This window comes from Epinephelus fuscoguttatus, linkage group LG4 (assembly GCF_011397635.1).
Source record: "Epinephelus fuscoguttatus linkage group LG4, E.fuscoguttatus.final_Chr_v1".
NCBI lineage: Eukaryota > Metazoa > Chordata > Actinopteri > Perciformes > Serranidae > Epinephelus > Epinephelus fuscoguttatus.
The window spans coordinates 36,221,122-36,238,240 of NC_064755.1; the positions used below are offsets into that span (position 1 = coordinate 36,221,122).

General features: G+C 41.8%; 1 protein-coding gene across 3 annotated transcripts in view; it reads left to right on the top strand.

The window, feature by feature from the left end:
* Nucleotides 1–17,119, top strand: part of peak1 (pseudopodium-enriched atypical kinase 1) — a 150,539-nt gene extending 133,420 nt beyond the window's left edge. For all 3 annotated transcript variants that reach the window (XM_049573550.1, XM_049573551.1, XM_049573552.1), the window contains 2 exons: nt 1,867–2,675; nt 11,032–17,119. In XM_049573550.1, coding sequence (XP_049429507.1) covers nt 1,867–2,675; nt 11,032–12,405 — 2,183 coding nt within the window. In that variant the 3' untranslated portion in view covers nt 12,406–17,119. The remainder of the gene's footprint in view (nt 1–1,866; nt 2,676–11,031) is intronic.

Sequence of the window (17,119 nt, forward strand, 5' to 3'; positions counted from 1 at the left end):
AGCATCTCGTCTCTTTGAGAGGCAGAAAGCCAGTGGGCTGCAGGAAACGCCATGTGGGAGGAACAACAAGGCCAGGGAAGCTGGTGGTCAAAGAGTGTGGGATGATTTGTGTTTCAGGTGTCAGTTTTTATCTTTTTTCAGCTGTGAGGAATCCTGCTTTGACTTCTGTGAAAGTCAGATTCAGTGACTATAAATCACATCTACTACCTGTTGGTTTTTGTGTCGTTTTATCTTTTACATTTTATCAGATCATTAAAACCTCAACAGCTAAAATCACAAAACATGCTGTTTAAAAGAATACTTATAACCTTACTTAATACAACCTGTGTTACCTTGAATTTGTGAGAAAAACGTTTTCTGTTTTTCTAGCCTCCATGGTGAATGAAGAATCCAAAATAGCTCAACACCTTAGACCTTGTTTAACAAAAGCAAATCTCTATAAAACATCTGCTCACAAACACTCACACAACTCGTGCAGTATAATCTAAGTCTCAGTTCTCCAGTTGTATACTCAGTGCTTCTCAAACGCGTGCATTTTCACCAAAACGTGAGAATATAAAACATTTTGCCTATGAGTAGCGTGCCCTGAGTCTGCCTGAGCACACGCGTGCATATGAGCTTCTTATGAATGCCCAGGCACTCCACTCAGCTGTGTGTGAGACTGTTAGTACTGACATGTTTTAAATCGTAAGGTTTTAGTGAAGATGCATGTGTTTTGGAAGTACTGAGCATGAGACTGGATAATTAAGACTGTGATTATACTGCATGAGACCGGGAGCGTCACAGTCTCGTCTTGGACTCAACAGCATTTAAGCTCAGTCTTGTCTCGGCTCAGACGAAGAGGACTCAGGATTTTATTTCAAGACTGGTCAAGACCACATCTGTGGAGATATCAGTAAATTGCCTGTGCATGAAAAGGAGTGTTGAAAGAGGTTACATTGATATCAGCTCCTTAGTGTTCGTTTGTAACAAAGGTGCTGATCTGTTCTTGGTCTAGACTTGGTCTGAACCCCTATAAGTTTTGGTCTTGTCTTCTCAGTCCTGATACACTCTGGTTCTTGCCCTGATTTTGTCTTGGTTTAGTTGATCTTGAGTACAACACTGATAAGCCGATGTTTTAATATAGTCTTGCTGTAGCAGTAGTGTGAACACATTCTGGTTTACTTCAGTGCTTGAGGAATGCCTGCCTTGTTTTGGATTCTCTTCACCATTGAGGCATGCAAGGACAACAGGGTTTTCTTTACAAATTCAATATAACACGAGGTGATTAATTGATATACAAATAGTCTCTTTGGAGGAGAAGAAAATTTGTATTTTTTGGCCAACATTTTATTAATGAAAAATGATTTTCTACCCGAAAGAATCAAAACGTGAAAGTAAAATCTAAAACCGTCAACTAAATGGCAAAAAGTGGCTGATCCTTAGAAATTAGAGCAAAAATTAACATGTTTTAAGATCATGTAAAATCTCAATCTGCAATTAAGTTACTGTACTGTAAAAGGAATGCAGTGGAGAACAAAAGTTCCCTCTGAAATGTTGTGGATTACAACTGTAAAGTAGCATAAACTGGAAATACTTAAGTCCAATTACCTTAAATTGTGCTCAGTAAAATGATGAAGTCATTGTACATAGTTACTTTACATCTAAGCAGACTGCCTGGGTTGGTAATAGTGAAAGGAGATGTGTGCAATGTACTGACATCACATTATCTTGTAATTATTCCAAATTTATTTTAGCTGTTTTTTCTGTTGTTTAAGACTGCTTCGACTTTATGCCCTCCACCCAGTTTTATAGTTCAGTGGTTGAATCAATTTGAATTTTATTAATTCTTCTTACAACACACATGTTATCTTTCTTGTCTTCCAGGTCAATCCAGAGCCAACATGATCCCTCTGAAACAGCCACGACACATCAAAGCATCCAACGACACCTTGGCCTCCATCGACCTGGACGGCCTCACTGACCAGCCAGCCCCTAAAGCCACACCACCTCCACTACCTAAGAAGAATGTACCTCGCTCCAATACTGAACCCAGCCTGGGAGGCAAAGAGTCCGTCCAGGGAGGCCTGAGACCTCGTGCTGAGGCTAGACCTGGGGGCACCAACCTGAGCGTGGCCAACCCCATCTACGACTTGGACTCCACCTGGGAGACGGCGAGTCAGAGCTCCTCTCTAAGCTCCGAGCCTCATCGAGTCCACGACCATGAGAGTGGTGACTCCCTGGAGAGGCCGACAGCTGCCACGGCTGTGAACAAGGGCCGCCCGACTAACAGCGTGTCCTCCCTGGTTCCTCAACCTTCGCCTGCTGCGCCCAGTGCCACGGCTGGCAGAGAGAGGAGAGTCTACCCAAGCACAGAGTCTCTGGCTGGAAGGGGTCGGACAACAGGTCGAAGTGCTGGAGGCTCCAAACCCCAGAGGGGTGCTCTGTACAGGGGGTTGGACAGCTGGGATGAGGTGGTGGGGAGAATCCGGGGGCTCCACACAGACACGCTGCGTAAGCTGGCAGCTAAGTGCGAGGACCGTTTCATGGCTGGACAGAAGGATCACTTGAGATTTGGCACTGACAGTTGGTCCCACTTCAGGCTGACCACTGGGAAACCCTGCTGTGAGGCGGGAGATGCTGTTTACTACACTGCCTCCTATGCCAAGGACCCACTGGTCAACTACGCCATCAAGGTGAGATATCTGCTTCTGTTTATAGATCAGTGCATTCTGTCAGGTGACAACTTTCACATTGACCCTGCCTATTTGGATGTGCAGTATAATTATGTTTGCAGATGGTCAGAGAAATTTGAAGGGACAGTTTACCCTGAAATCAAAAATACATATTTTACTCTTAGCTGTAGTGCCAATTTGTTGTGCTTTAGGCACCACAAGCCGAGTGCCATTTAGTTCTATTATATTTGAGAGAAGACAGACATCTCTACGGCTGACATCTCCAACACTCAGCAACTCACACTAAAACAATCCAGACTGATAAATAGCACTTCAGGTAAGAGGAAAATTACAGTAACCCTCCCTTTAGGCTTAAAATGTGCTGCCTCTCATCTCCAGGCCCTGAGAGGTGTCATTAAAGTCCATAAAGTTTACTGAAATTTAGCTCCAGTATATTCAGTCTCATGCTTACGTCTCCTGACAAATGTACTCTAGTGTTTAGATGTGTTAAAATTTTTAATGCATGTGAAATACATGCTGTATAGCTGCAACAATAAGGTGATTAAACAATAAGTTGATTCACAAAAACGTAAGTACAGTAGTAGATAAAGGAACTATTTTGATGATTGATTAATCATGTTACATATCACATATTATATAACTGAATATATTTGTGTTTCAGAGTATTGTTAAGACAAAGCAAGACATTTAAAGATGTCACCAGAGACTCTGGGAAATGTTATTCTGTTATTCCATTACTCAAGGGAATAATTAGCAAATTAATCAATAATAAAAACACAGTTGATAGTTGTAGCCCCAGTGCTGATTCCACATGAAACCACTAGATGTGACTACAAGAATCACAGACTGTTGTATGATTATATTCCTTGAATTGGTATTAAGAGTCCCATTTGGTCCTAATAATGTCTTAATTTGGTGCAATTTCTGATAAGTAATACTTTATATTAGGGCTGGGAATCACCAGAGGCCTCACGATATGATATTATCATGATACAATATTATTGTGATTGGAAGTATTGGGATGACATAAATTGCAGTATATTGCAATTTATTGCCTTTTTTCGACTGCAAATTATGTCTCAGTGTCTCAACATCAGTTTAAACTAATGAGATAAAGATTTGTGTGGGTTCATCTCACACGCTCAAACATTTTTATTGCAGCAAATTGTATTAAGATTATTTTTTGGCTATTTGCCTTTATTTAATAGGTCAGTATCTAATCATGAAAGGTGGCTAGAGAGGGGATGACATGCAGCAAAGGGCTGCAGGGTGGAATTAGACCCGCGGCTGCTGTGACAAGGACATTGCCTTTGTACATGGGACGCCTATGCTACCCACAGAGCTACTGGGTGCCCCGTAATGTTGATCATTTAAATAATAAGAAAAAATCGATACTTGGTGTCTGTGTATTGATACGATATTGCCATGCGAAAAATTTCGCAATACTGTAATACAATACATTTTCCCCCCAATCTAACTATATCCATTACGTTGTTAGGGCTCTGGAGCACGATATCTCAAAACACCTTGAGGGAATGTATTCAAATTAGACACAAATGTTCACTTGGACTAAAGTAGAAAAACTGTTTGGAGTTTGGTGGTCAAAGGTCAAAGGTCAGTGTGACCTCACAAAACAACAAATGTCTAATTGGATATAGTTATGAAGTGAGGACATTTATCATTCCAAAAGGTCAAAGGTCAACTTCACTGTGGCATCATAATGCTCTGCAAAACACCTTTCTGGCCAATCACTAACATTATATCTCAGGAACAGAAGGGGACTGCAGATTGTATAGATCTTCTGTGCTGCTGGGGGGAAGCATCCATGTTTTCAAAGACATGGATTTAAACTGTAAGAGAAACTTGACCAGTGTACAGAGGCACACAACCGCATGGTGGTAATTCTAGTTTTTAATTATATGTAATATTTGAAATGCTCAAACTTTTTATGACCCCTTAAAATATACAGTAACAAAAGCTAGTTTGTCCCACTTTCAAATCAGAGTATCTAAAGTTTTCACCCACCCAGCCACCAGCTTCAGGCCTGACTAAAGCGAGTAGTTTGTACTTTATGCTTTTACCAAATACTGCTACAAACAGCATCTTATTAGTCTGAATTCATTAGTGTGTGGTTGTTTGTTTGTTGTTTTTTGTTGTTTGTTTTCGCCCCGCATCGAGATGGGTTTTAAGATGAATCTGGAGTCTGGTGGTTGCTGTCCTTGCCGTCCATTTATTAAATCCTTGTACTTTGTTTTTGTGTGGAGGAATCTCCTCCCACTCTCTCTGCCGAGGAGGAGGAAGGTGTTTGTGCTGAAATATTGGCACTTAAACTTTGAGCCTTTAGGGCACGACCTTGTGCAATAAAACCTGTGTGTGTGTGTGTGTGTGCATGCGTTTGTTTGTTTTTATATATATATTTATATGTAATTGTGCGTGGGTAGCAGTTTTGTCAGAGTGTGTGTGTGAGCAAGAGGAGAGGGAGGTGGGGGTCGGGGACACAGCTTACGGATGACTTCTGAAGCTAATACAAAGCAGATATGGATGAAGGTTGCATTATTCACAGGATATGAAACTCTCTCTGCGCTCCACAGCACTTCAAAGGTTCGCCCTCGTATTAGCAGCGAGCTTTCAAGAGAAAGTCTTGTTTTTTTATGATGCTCATCCATAAATAAGGCAACCAGGAGCAGCAGAACACAAACAGGCCCCGGCTTCCCAATTAAACTCTTCCCAACTCTCTATTTTAATGTGGCCCAGTTGTGCTCCTGCCTTCCTTAACCCCATAAGTGTAGTTGATCCTCCTGCAAATGAGATTTTACACGCTATGATATTTTTAATGTAGTGCTAATTATTCGCTATCCACCTTTAGCATGTCTGTGTGAATTCTTGACTCTCAGAGGAATTCTGCAAGTGAGTTGGAGCGCTTTAAGGCTTTAAAGTATCTCTGAAATGTCAGCATTAAGGAAACAAGAGGGAACAATAAATTAAATGGATTGCCGGTTAACCTTGAGCTTTTTGTACCAACCAGCAATTCTGCTCACAAAATATGGCATACAAACAGAGAGAACTCTACAAATGTGTCCGGGATGAATGATCAGGAGGCAGCTGTAGTCTCAGAGCCAACATGTCTTAACAAACATCCAGTGAACATGCACATTCCTAAAGAGTTACATGATGTGTTTAACAGGAAGAGCTCCTCATCCCACATCACAGTCTAATAATAAGCTGTACATAAATTATGCCAAAGAGACCACCAAGGTTCAAGTCGCCCTTAATAGAAGTAATAAAGTGAAATGATTGAAGTAGTAGCAGTGATAGAATAACACACTCTTTTATTGCAGCCTTAAGGCATTTTTTAAAGACAGGTTTTACTTTTGTTTTGCATGTGTTAAGAGTGTCGTCTGATATAATACAAACAGTGGGATGTGTTCATTTCATTACATTTAAAGGCACACTATGCAGGGTTTGTCACCCTCCTCCCTACACTGCTTGTTCAGACACTGCAAGCTCCTACTGTAGGTTGAATTTGTTGTAATGGAAAAGCAATACTTTAGCAACATAACTAAATCACCTTTATCACTGGGGAAAAAAACCCTCTTACACCTGCTATCATCTCCCTTTTGCATTTAGTGGGAAATGTTACAATCAACAATAATTTCCAGGACAAATGTTTCTGTGGAAGTCATAAATATTTATCTGCTCTAGCTCGATCGTCTACATTTGGCAGTTATAGAAATAGGTGTAGCATGTTCACAGGTGGATGAACACACTAACTTTTTCCAGCATGATATGATGACACACTGCCACAAACTACCGTTGGTCTCCATTTAATGCAGCACTCAAACATTGTTCAAAATTAGTTTGCCCAGAGGTTAAGGAAAATGATACCCTGGAAATCGTGAGTTCTCGCGAGAGCACAATTTGAATTTGCTCAGCGAGTCACTCTGGCAATCAGTAATGATGCTCATTACCCATGCCGTTGGAGCCGAGCTGCACCAATCACATCGGTGTATCTGATATAGGCGGGCCAGAGGCGAGCTAAACAGATGACGACAGCACTGCAACGACGAAGTCCGGAATCAGTCAGTAAACATTGCAAGATGGCTACGGATGAACACCAGCTGTTTGAAACAGCTTTGGCCGCTACAATGAACGAGTTAGACTTGGCTTTTTCTCTAAAAGAAGAACAGAAGACGGCGCTTGAGTCTTTGCTTTGCAAGAAGGACGTTTTTGCTGTTTTGCCGACCGGATACGGCAAGAGTCTAATCTACCATTTAGCTCTGCTGGTAGCACTCTGGATACGTCACCCCGTGTATTGTTCTGATTGGTCGTAGTGTTATCCAGTTGCGTGCAGTGATATTTTCAAATGCATGCTTGGTGCCGCCCCTCGAGTTGGGCCATTTGCATTACTCATAGCCAGACCCTAAATCTTTCTAGATTTGGGTCTGGATTTCTAGGCTAGGAAAATGAACCAACAACAAGTTTTTATGGTGGCAGATATGTAATTTTAGGATGATTTCTACAGCCAAACTAATGATAAATCCCTCTGCTGAAATCTGTGAAATCTGTCATGTCACAATTGATCCTGATAAAGGCTGCATATATATCATTAACTATCTATGCTAATGCTTACATGTAACCATGGTAACATATGCATGTCAGTGTGGGTATTTTCCACACTGACATGAGTTAAAACTGTATTGAGCTCTGGTACTTTGTGCATTAAGTCCATTTACAAGTGTGTGACAGTGATGTCTGTACAACTTCATGTTATCTCTTCATTTGCAAAAAGTCAGCATCACTTTTTCCCTCTGGTGCGACCAAATGAACCAAAATACAGGTGTGAAAGCACCCTAAAAGAGACACGGGATAAGTAATAGATATGAGAAATAAGTAACCACCCATCACATTGTCACTCGCCTCCATGCTGCTTTCTACTATTTATTTGTTTTCCTGCTTGTTCCTGACATCAAACGTGACACACCAGAAGCAAACAAAAAACCCCTAAAGGAGTACTTATCTACAGACAGCTCTGGTTTACTGGAAATGGAAGAGGAGCCTATAACCTATTTTTAGTGTGTTGTATTTTAACTGCCCGTACCTACCTGTTAAACAGAAACCAGGCCAACTCAGTGGCACTCTTCATCCTCATCCTCTCCTTCAGTGCTCGCCTGTGAAAGCGAAATTCAGCCTCACATTAGCTCCTGTTTTTGTCCGCTTGCCGTTTTGCCTCATTGTATTTGCACTTTGTTTACTTGCTCAGATTTTTGTTCAGTGCTGTGTCTATTATTTTTGTGTCTCTCTCTCTTGGATGCGTGCTGCTACTACCTGATCGCCACCTTTTCAAAAGTCTCGACCTCACCTCGCACTGTTACTGGCCGGGGGCTAAATGCCCATGTATGTCCTGAACAAAGCAAAATAAGTAGATAATAAGAAAACACAGGCAGAGTGCAGAATCTCTGCAGATAAATGCACCAGTGGGTCATAAGTGATCATTTAGAGGGATTACTTTTGTATGAGTTTATACGTTGTTTTCTTTTTTAGTAAAATCCTGCCTTTAATAATCTAGATTCATATCAATAGTGGCTGTAGCCCACTTGAATGAGTGTGTCAGCCAGTAAGCATAGGGTGAGTGAGTCCTGGCTTCTCCATCCACATGTCAAAGTGTCCCTGAGTAAGTCACCAAATCCAACATCACATGAGTTTGGACAGACTTTGTAGTACATTGTTAAAATATAATGTAATTTTTGCTCTCAGAAAAATAAAAATTTATAAACATTTCAATTTCAACTTTAAAGTCCTGTTTAGTATGAGGGAAATGAACTAACCTTTTTGTTATACATTCAGATTGTTACTACCAAATAGTAAACAGTGATTGTAAACAAAAATCAACCTCAGGCTCTGACAAAGGTCTAAGACAGGGGCAGGCAACCTGTGGCTCTGGACCCACGTGCAGCTCTTTAGACTGTCTCCAGTCGCTCCCTGTAGCTTTGACATAAAATTATCTGGGAATGGATAACAGTTATCTTTTAACATTCAGATTTTCATTTCTCATTGTTGTAGACCTAAAGTGATCACGGCATCATACAGTTAATAAAAATGTGTAGCCTATAAAATGAATTAAAATTGTTTAAACATTTCATTAACTAAAATGTTTGTCATGTGTCTACTACCTGGTGCCTTTTCCTCTAAATTTAAGTGAACTTCAGCAGCAGTGGCCTGGAGTCTCTCTACTGAAGCTAGCTATGGATTCCAAATCCAAAAAAAAGTCCTGGAGGAAAATAGAGAATTTAATAGTGTGGACAGATTCATTTGCTTTCACCACCAACACTGCAAAGTCAAAGTACTAAATTATCAATAGCCCACTGCAGAGTAGCCACCTTGTGGTAAATCATATTCACAAATGCTCATTTAGGCCTGTTGGTAATGTTGATGGGCTGATATAGACTTAATAGGCTGTTACCTTTATTTAAATATGTTTTGCAGCTCCAGACAGATTTTTCTTTTTCGTTTTTTGGTCAGTAATGGCTCTTTTGATAGTAAAGGTTGCCGACTCCTGGTCTAGGACCAAGAACCTTGTTGGAAAATGTCATCATGTAACAGAAGTAATGAACTCCAGCACACTGTCAACACTAAATATGATGAAAATTCAACAAGGTTCTTGGTCTTGAATTAATTGACACTGCAGGTATGATATTAAGAAGTACATCTTGCTGTAAATTCTGATGTCATGTATTGTAAAGTGTGGCATCATTTGCCTCAATTCATCAGTATTATTTAATTCATTTAGTTTGTCCATGCAGATTCCATCTCTGAATCTGAACATCAGTTTCCATGGTATTTTTTTTTTAATTGAAATGTTTGCCAGTGTTTTTGGTGTCAGCAAATTAGTCACTGTAAGATAATTACTGATAAACTCAGATGAAGAAACAACGAAAAATATCTCTGTAATACGTCGTGACTTGTTTTCCTTTGCTGGTATTTTAGTGAATGTTGTGACGTCTGCAGAGACCGATCCTATCCTTGACTTGGCTTCTCTTCTCTGTGCCGTGATCAAAGTGTAGGAAGACAGAGAGCTGCAGAGGCTGTCACTGCGGTTTAGGAGACAGAGACACGCTCTTGCTGCTGTCGGTGACAGCCTGAAGTGTGCTCGCTGCCTCTCTCCGCTCTATATATCATTATTGGAAATGTTCTCGAGAAACGGAGCGGGACAGAGAGTTTGGAGACAAGAGAACATCTTTGATCTCAGAGTTCTCCTGTGCATTTGCTGCTAAAATGGTGTGTTTTGTTCCTGATGTTGCAGAAGATTGCTGTTTGTTGAAAAGTCTCCCGTGGCAGTCCAGAGGCAGTTTCTGTTTATTTTATTTCATTAGAATTAATAGCGATCTTTTAATATCAGTTTTTACAAGTGCTTGGCAGATAAACATTTACATGAACAGTGACCTTCGTCATTTAAATGTTAATGACAACTATGTTAAAGGAAACCAAGAATGTGTTAATGTTTTTTTGTTTTTTTTCATCTTTACATAACTATTTCTGTCTCTGTCATGTAAACAACCGCATGCAACTCTATGAATGTCTTCCAGGAGAAAGAGTTTGAAAATGTGCACCGATATGGCGCTCTCTCTTCTCTATGAGAGCTGGCTTTCCACCCAGCCTTTGAGCATGGCTGTTTGGAACAACTATAAACACGTTTGATTTCCAGTGTGGTTGGAAAACATATCATGCGACCTAGCTCCGATAGGCTATACCCTAGCCCTCAGCACTGCCTACCCTGTATGTTGCTCTCAACCGCAAACTCAGTCGCCCTTTAACGATGTAAATCTTTAAAACAGACCTCAAATATATAGTTCCTTTTTTTCTCCAATTACAGTAATTTCCAAAAGCAGTGTGGCGATGTTCTTTTTAGCAAACGTTGCTCAGAGAGGAGGAAATAGTGCAGTTGTTGGGGACTAGCTTTAGCTGCGTATAAACACACATTTAGTGTTCTAGTGACAATTTCTGCCAGCAGGACAGCATATATGGGCCTGACTCAAATTAAAGCACAATGCCCACGTTTATGGTAATAAAGGAATATGACACCCAGTGCAACAGTGTGGCTCATTAGTGCATTTTAATAGGCTATCTATGCCACAGAGGAGTAAGATAAATGAGGCTGTGGTTACACAGACTGTACTTGTTAGTGGAGTTTATTCATTGTCTGTAATGGGATTTGTTGACAGTAAGAAAAACATAGAATATATTTTATAGCAGTATTTATAATTTAGCAAATTGTTGTTCACAAAAAGCTTCATGATGAGAAGTTTTACAGCTCAAACTTTAACACTGATGATGATGTTCTCTTTCTTATCTTCCCCAGATCTGTCGGAGCAAAGTGAAGGAGACCCAGCAGCAGTTTTTCCACAGCCTTGCGGTGAGACAGAGCCTGGCTGTGCACTTCAACATCCAGCAGGACTGTGGACATTTCCTGGCTGATGTTCCCGCCCGCCTGCTGCCCTGGGAAGAGGAAGAAGGTGAAGAGGAGGAAGAGGATGAGGAGGAAGATGCCAACGGGCTGAAGGAGAAAGAGAAAGAGACAAAGACTGAAACCAAAACGACGGACTCCAAAGCGCCAAATGGTAAATTAGATGAAACCCCAGCAGCAGGTCACATGAACACTGTCGGCCGCTTGAGGAGCCGAGTGGTGGTAATCACGCGCGAGGTGCCCTTCCAGACGGTGGCTGACTTTGTCCGAGAAGGCGCAGCACGACACACTCATAACCCGGAGCTGTACGAGCGTCAGGTCTGTCTCCTGCTGCTGCAGCTGTGCTCCGGCCTGGAGCACATGAAGCCTTATCATGTGACCCACTGTGACCTGCGACTGGAAAACCTGCTGCTGGTCCACTGCCAACCTGGCAACCCCTGGAATCTGGACATTCTTGAGCCCAACAACAACAGCAACAGCAGCAGCAGCTCTGGTGCAACCTCTGCCAGCGCTGCTACTGCTGCCGCCAACGCCACCTGCCCCGCCCGCCTCATTATCAGTAACTTCTCCCAAGCAAAACAGAAAAGCGCTCTCATGGCTACAGACCCTGGTACGCTGCGCGACCAGTCACGCCTTGCACCCGAAATTGTCACAGCGACTCAGTACCGCAAGTGTGATGAGTTTCAGACTGGGATTCTCATCTATGAGATGCTGCACCGGCCCAACCCCTTTGAGGAGACGCCGGAGCTGAAGGAGCGGGAGTACACCTGGGCGGACCTGCCGCCACTGCCTGTCAGATCACTCTATTCACAGGGCCTGCAGCAGCTGGCCCGGTTGCTGCTCACTGTCAACCCATCTGAAAGGATCCGCATGTCCGAGGCCCGGGCCTGCTTACAGTGCCTGCTCTGGGGCCCTCGAGAGGACTTGTTCCAGGCACTGGGCTGCAGCAGCACGGGCCCCATGTCAGGGGCCACTGCTAGCCAGCGCGAGGCCACCCTCCAGAACTGGCTGGACCTGAAGCGGACACTGATGATGATCAAGTTTGCGGAGCGCTCGATGGACGCGGCTTGCGGCGTGAGCCTGGAGGACTGGCTGTGCTGCCAGTATCTGGCGTTTGCCACCACAGACACCCTGAGCCGGGTGGTGCACATCCTGCAGCAGCCGCAGCCACATCCTCAATCCCAGAGCCAGCCAGCACACGCAGCACCGAGCCAAACCCAAACACATCAGACACACACCCTCCACCTGACTCAGTCACAGCCGCTCTGAGTTTCTCCAGCCAGTTGTTACTATGGAAACAGATTCAACTTCCCCCGTGTGGTCCCTCTGCTGATGCTAATGTGTGATGTAAGCTAATAGTCAGCTTTGTTGTTGCAGCAGCCACAGTGCTCACCTAAAACCAAACAGCTGGTTGTGCAAATGTCTGTGTTTTCTTTATGGACAAACAAATCCACAGAGCGAGAGACTGTGCTCCCATCAAACAGGCTCGGCGTCATGATCAGGGTTATTCTTAGCGCTCGTTAACAACAGCAGGACGGTTAAGAGTCAAGCAAACACAGTGGGGCTGTCTGACATTGTTCTCAGATCCAGTCCAAGACAAACTCAAACATTACAACAAGTTGAAGTCATTTTGGCTCGTGGCAGTGACGTGCTAGACGTCTCTTCGTTATTCACTTCATCTGTTTCTTCAGCTGGTCTCACGTGTGTTAAAACACTCCATCAGTTCCAGATTGAAGAGATTTATCAAATATGTGAGTCAAGTCTAGATTTTTATGTTTCTTTTAGCCAAATTCTGCAAAACTTAAGAGTTGTGATGACGACTTATTAGATATAGTTTGCATGGCAGCTGTCTCCGGGATCAAACTGAGACACTGTCAAATGGAATAAGTTTAAGATTTTATCATATTTCACATCAATATAACAGAGAAAAGTTTCATGAGACATCTGAAGACAGTTCCCCTCAAAGTCTTTCTGGAGATGAAACTTGAAAAAGCATCAGAAATGGAGATTTAACTCAGACTGTTGTATTTTAGTAGGGCTGGGTATCAGTACTCAATATCTTTAAGGTATCAACCAAGATAACCCCAAAACCCAAGTAGTATCGAAACTTCTCCTGTCAAACAATACCTGCATTTGATACTTTTTGTATGCAGATCTAGAAAAAAAATGACTATTTGAATGATTTGTTCGCAGCCAACCACCGCAGGCTTTCTTCAGTGTAATGCAACATGTGATTGGCCCACTACTGCAGCAGCTAAAAACCATACAGTCTATGGAGTGGTGAAGGCAAGTGCGGTGTATTTGTCGTAGGTTGGCAGTTCAGCGTGCAGAGATGCCACCAAAATACATTGCGAAGTATGGCTTTTCTTCACACCTGAGGTGGCATCTGATCAAAATAAACGCATAAAATGTAGAAGGATTATTCAGTGTTCCCACAGTCATGAAAGTTCTGGAAAAGTTATGAAATTGGAAAAACTGTTTGAAATTGTTTTAGCTATTTTTAAAACATATGTTCAAAAAAGTCCCCAAACATTAACAATGCGTGAAATGTGAATTTTTACAAAAGCTGGCACTGTGCCATTAAAAGGTCGCTAGTATCACGTGATATGCATTGGTGTATGCTGCTTGTTGGTGGCATGAATATCCAGCAAGCAAGTAAAGTTAGCAAAGACTAGCAGTTTGATTATCTGCAAATGCCTGCTAAGTGTATCTTTAATAATGCGTGGCTTTCAAACTACAAATATAACACATGGCTCGAGACAGAAAGAGACAGATCCTAGTCACGCTGCATGTAAATTGTTTGACACTGGTAACACAGAGGAAGCAGCTCTGGACAGCCACACTAAAGGGAAAAAACATCAAGACAGCCAAAAGGCCAGTATCGACACATAGGCTATTTCATGCTTGCTGTAGCCACGCCAGCTAACGATACAGCTTTGTGTCTACTGTATGTGAAGACACAAAGGCATTTCATTCCATATTCTATAAGACATTTTTGCGACAATACTTGTGTTAGAGGAAAGCACACTTGAGTATGAGCCTCACTGTTGTGCCTGTTAGAGCCATTTCTAGCAAGTCCTAGTTTCCTATTATTTTTTGAGTCACTTTAATGCACCACCTGACCACCTTTAATTAAAGGCAGGTGTGCTGAAGTGAGTCTTAAGCGTAGACGATGCTACAGGGGTTACATTACTAAGTTTTTATTGTTTGATGAAGTTGTTTAATGCCCCATTGATCCATTGATATAAACTTTGTTTCTGTAAAGGCCTGTTTATTTGGGGAAAGCTTGTTTGGTGATCTTTTTTTTTTTTTACGTGACAGTCAAGACAATCAGCATCATCTTGCAGATTTCTATACATCCTGAAAATCAGTCAACTCTTAAACCAAGCAAAGCACCCTCAGTCATCAAACAGTGAGTAAAACTAAACCAAAGACAGTGAGTTTATCATATCTCCCATTATGGCGTCTGTGGGCGGCCATTTTTGAACTTATTTGGAAGCCACAATAGTGCCCAATGATTGCTAAATAGGCCTAGCTATTTAAAAAAAAGTAAAGTAATGGACATGGGGTAAAATATTATGGAAACGTTTTAAAAAACTCTCATGTAAAAATATGTGGGAACCCTGATTTCAAATTAAGTACTTAATTGGTATCAGTATCACCTTACGTGTCCTGGTATTGGTACTAGTATCATAGTTTTACAATACCCAGCCCTAATTTTAAACAATTCATTCTTGATTTGAAATTAAATATAAAGGGAAGCTGTTTAGATGAAGGGAAAGGGGGAAAATGGAAAAGAAAATGAACTTCCTGACCATCGATGGATTTGTCCTCTACAAAACTTTGATTTTTTTTTGTATCTAGACTGATACAAACGTTAAACATGTTTCACTACTGAAGCCAAAGATCTGCCACAAATTGTCCATTTAGACAGTTTAGAGATACTTCAGAAGTTTTTAGATGTTACCTTCAGTTTATCACTAAATGCAGTCAGACGTGATCACACTAACAGAAGCTGTTGTCAGTCCCAATGTTTGCACAGCTGACACTCAGTTCAAGTCAATGAAATGTCACTCTCTGTGGTTTCAAAAATCAAAAGCCAGTCTGAAGTTAAATTTAACAACAGCTGAACTCTTAAACGCTCTCGTTTCATACCCCGCTTCTCACTTCTGCACAGGGCTTTGATTCGAACGAGGTAGGTGATGAACACTGAGCTAATTCTGGCTTTGCAGTTTTCAGAGGTTTTAGACGCTTTGAAGTTAAAATGGGACACAACTGCCCCGGCTGTTGGTTTGGTTACTTGTCGGAGTATGTGCAATTAATACCTTTATTTGTCACTTCCTTGTGGAGGTAATAGCATATGAACATTTTTTACGCAGTCTTTCACTAATCCTCTCTTCCATTAGTTTTGTGGCACATAAACTGACTCACTTCAGATTGAGAAACAGTTCAGTGTAAAGAACTTCTCACAGTGGATGGGAGAAAAGGATGTTTTCAGGGACTGCAGAGAGTTCTTTGTCTATTGTTCTTGTCAAGTTGTTTTCGAACGGTTCTGCGTTACGGACGACATTTGCACATTCAGTCTGAACGTTGGCGCTCCTCGACGGAGGCCGAGGACACTGAGGACGATGCAGGAGAGACTGAGAAAGGTTCCCGTGAATTTTTTTTGAGGAACTGAATTTTGTTTTTGCAGCGTGTGGAATGTAAAAGTTTGCCTGGACTGAAACAGACATTTGGACCTGGTCTCGTCCGCTTCAGAGACGCGCTCATCTTCCAACCGAACCACTTAGTTTCACATATGAACTGTATTAATCAACCACAGCCTTGAAGAGAAACTCAACCACTGAGACTTGCTTCCATTCCTCCTGCCTTTGTTTCCCGTCCCCTTTTGTTGGTATCCAGCCAATAGGACGGCAGATCCTGCTTTGATGCCCACTGCTTCTCGCTCAATAGCTTCATTCTGCTTTAATTAAATGAGCTCTGTGTTATTGATCAGTACCTTTCAGCCTGGAGTCAGTGGAAGCAGAAGAGTTTCATACGCAGGGGTTTATTTGTGTTTCTGATGATCAAACACCCCGAAAAACATCACAACTAGACAGTACTCGCTGTACCTCTGTGCTCCCTTGATACGCATCCAGGCGGACGATGCTTTCAACCCGACACTGCATCCACAGGTTTACTTTATTTGCTCTGGTTCAGCTTATCACTGTGGGGATAAATGTACTTTTGGGATCAGGATCCTGTGATCCTTTTACTGCAGATGTACAGTACGAGACGAAATGGTCCACGGAGCGAAAATGAGACAAAGCAGGTGTGAGTTTGTTGCTGCATTAAAGGGTTTGTGTACTGAGGAATGTGTGTGGACAGCACTGGTGGCTGTCCTTGTATCTAGAGATTTAAGCCTTTATATAGTATATATAGTATAAATATATATAACCTTTATCTATTTTAATCCACACACTATTTTGTCGAGTACGGAGCACCTCTATTTCTCTTTAGAGAGTCTAAAGATCATTTATTCATCTTTAAAGCTTTACTTGACTTTCTTCAACCTCGCTCGTTTTGGGGGAAGATAAAAGTGAGTAGTTATCACTGTCCTAAAAAAGGATACATGAAAAAAGATCCTATTCTTGGAGTTAAAGTGTACGGAGCATTGATATACAGAACAATGTACAGTATTTTTACCCCTCTTGTAAAGTTATCTGCTTAGGAGATGAACCACTTTGGAAAGAGGCTGAAGGATGACTTTTGAACGCACCATTAAAAACCCAGCATTCATCAACTGTACGGCCTACAGCGACTATTGTTTGTTTTTCTCCTCTTCTCTCTTTGCATTGTTAATTGCCACTGAACAGAAAAACCGAAGCTCTCTAAGGCTTTCTATTAATATGTGTACAGTTGTGTCTCCTGGCCCGCCGCCATTTATTGTTGATCAAGTTAACCAACAGTAACAGAACAATAAATATATGTTTTTATATATACA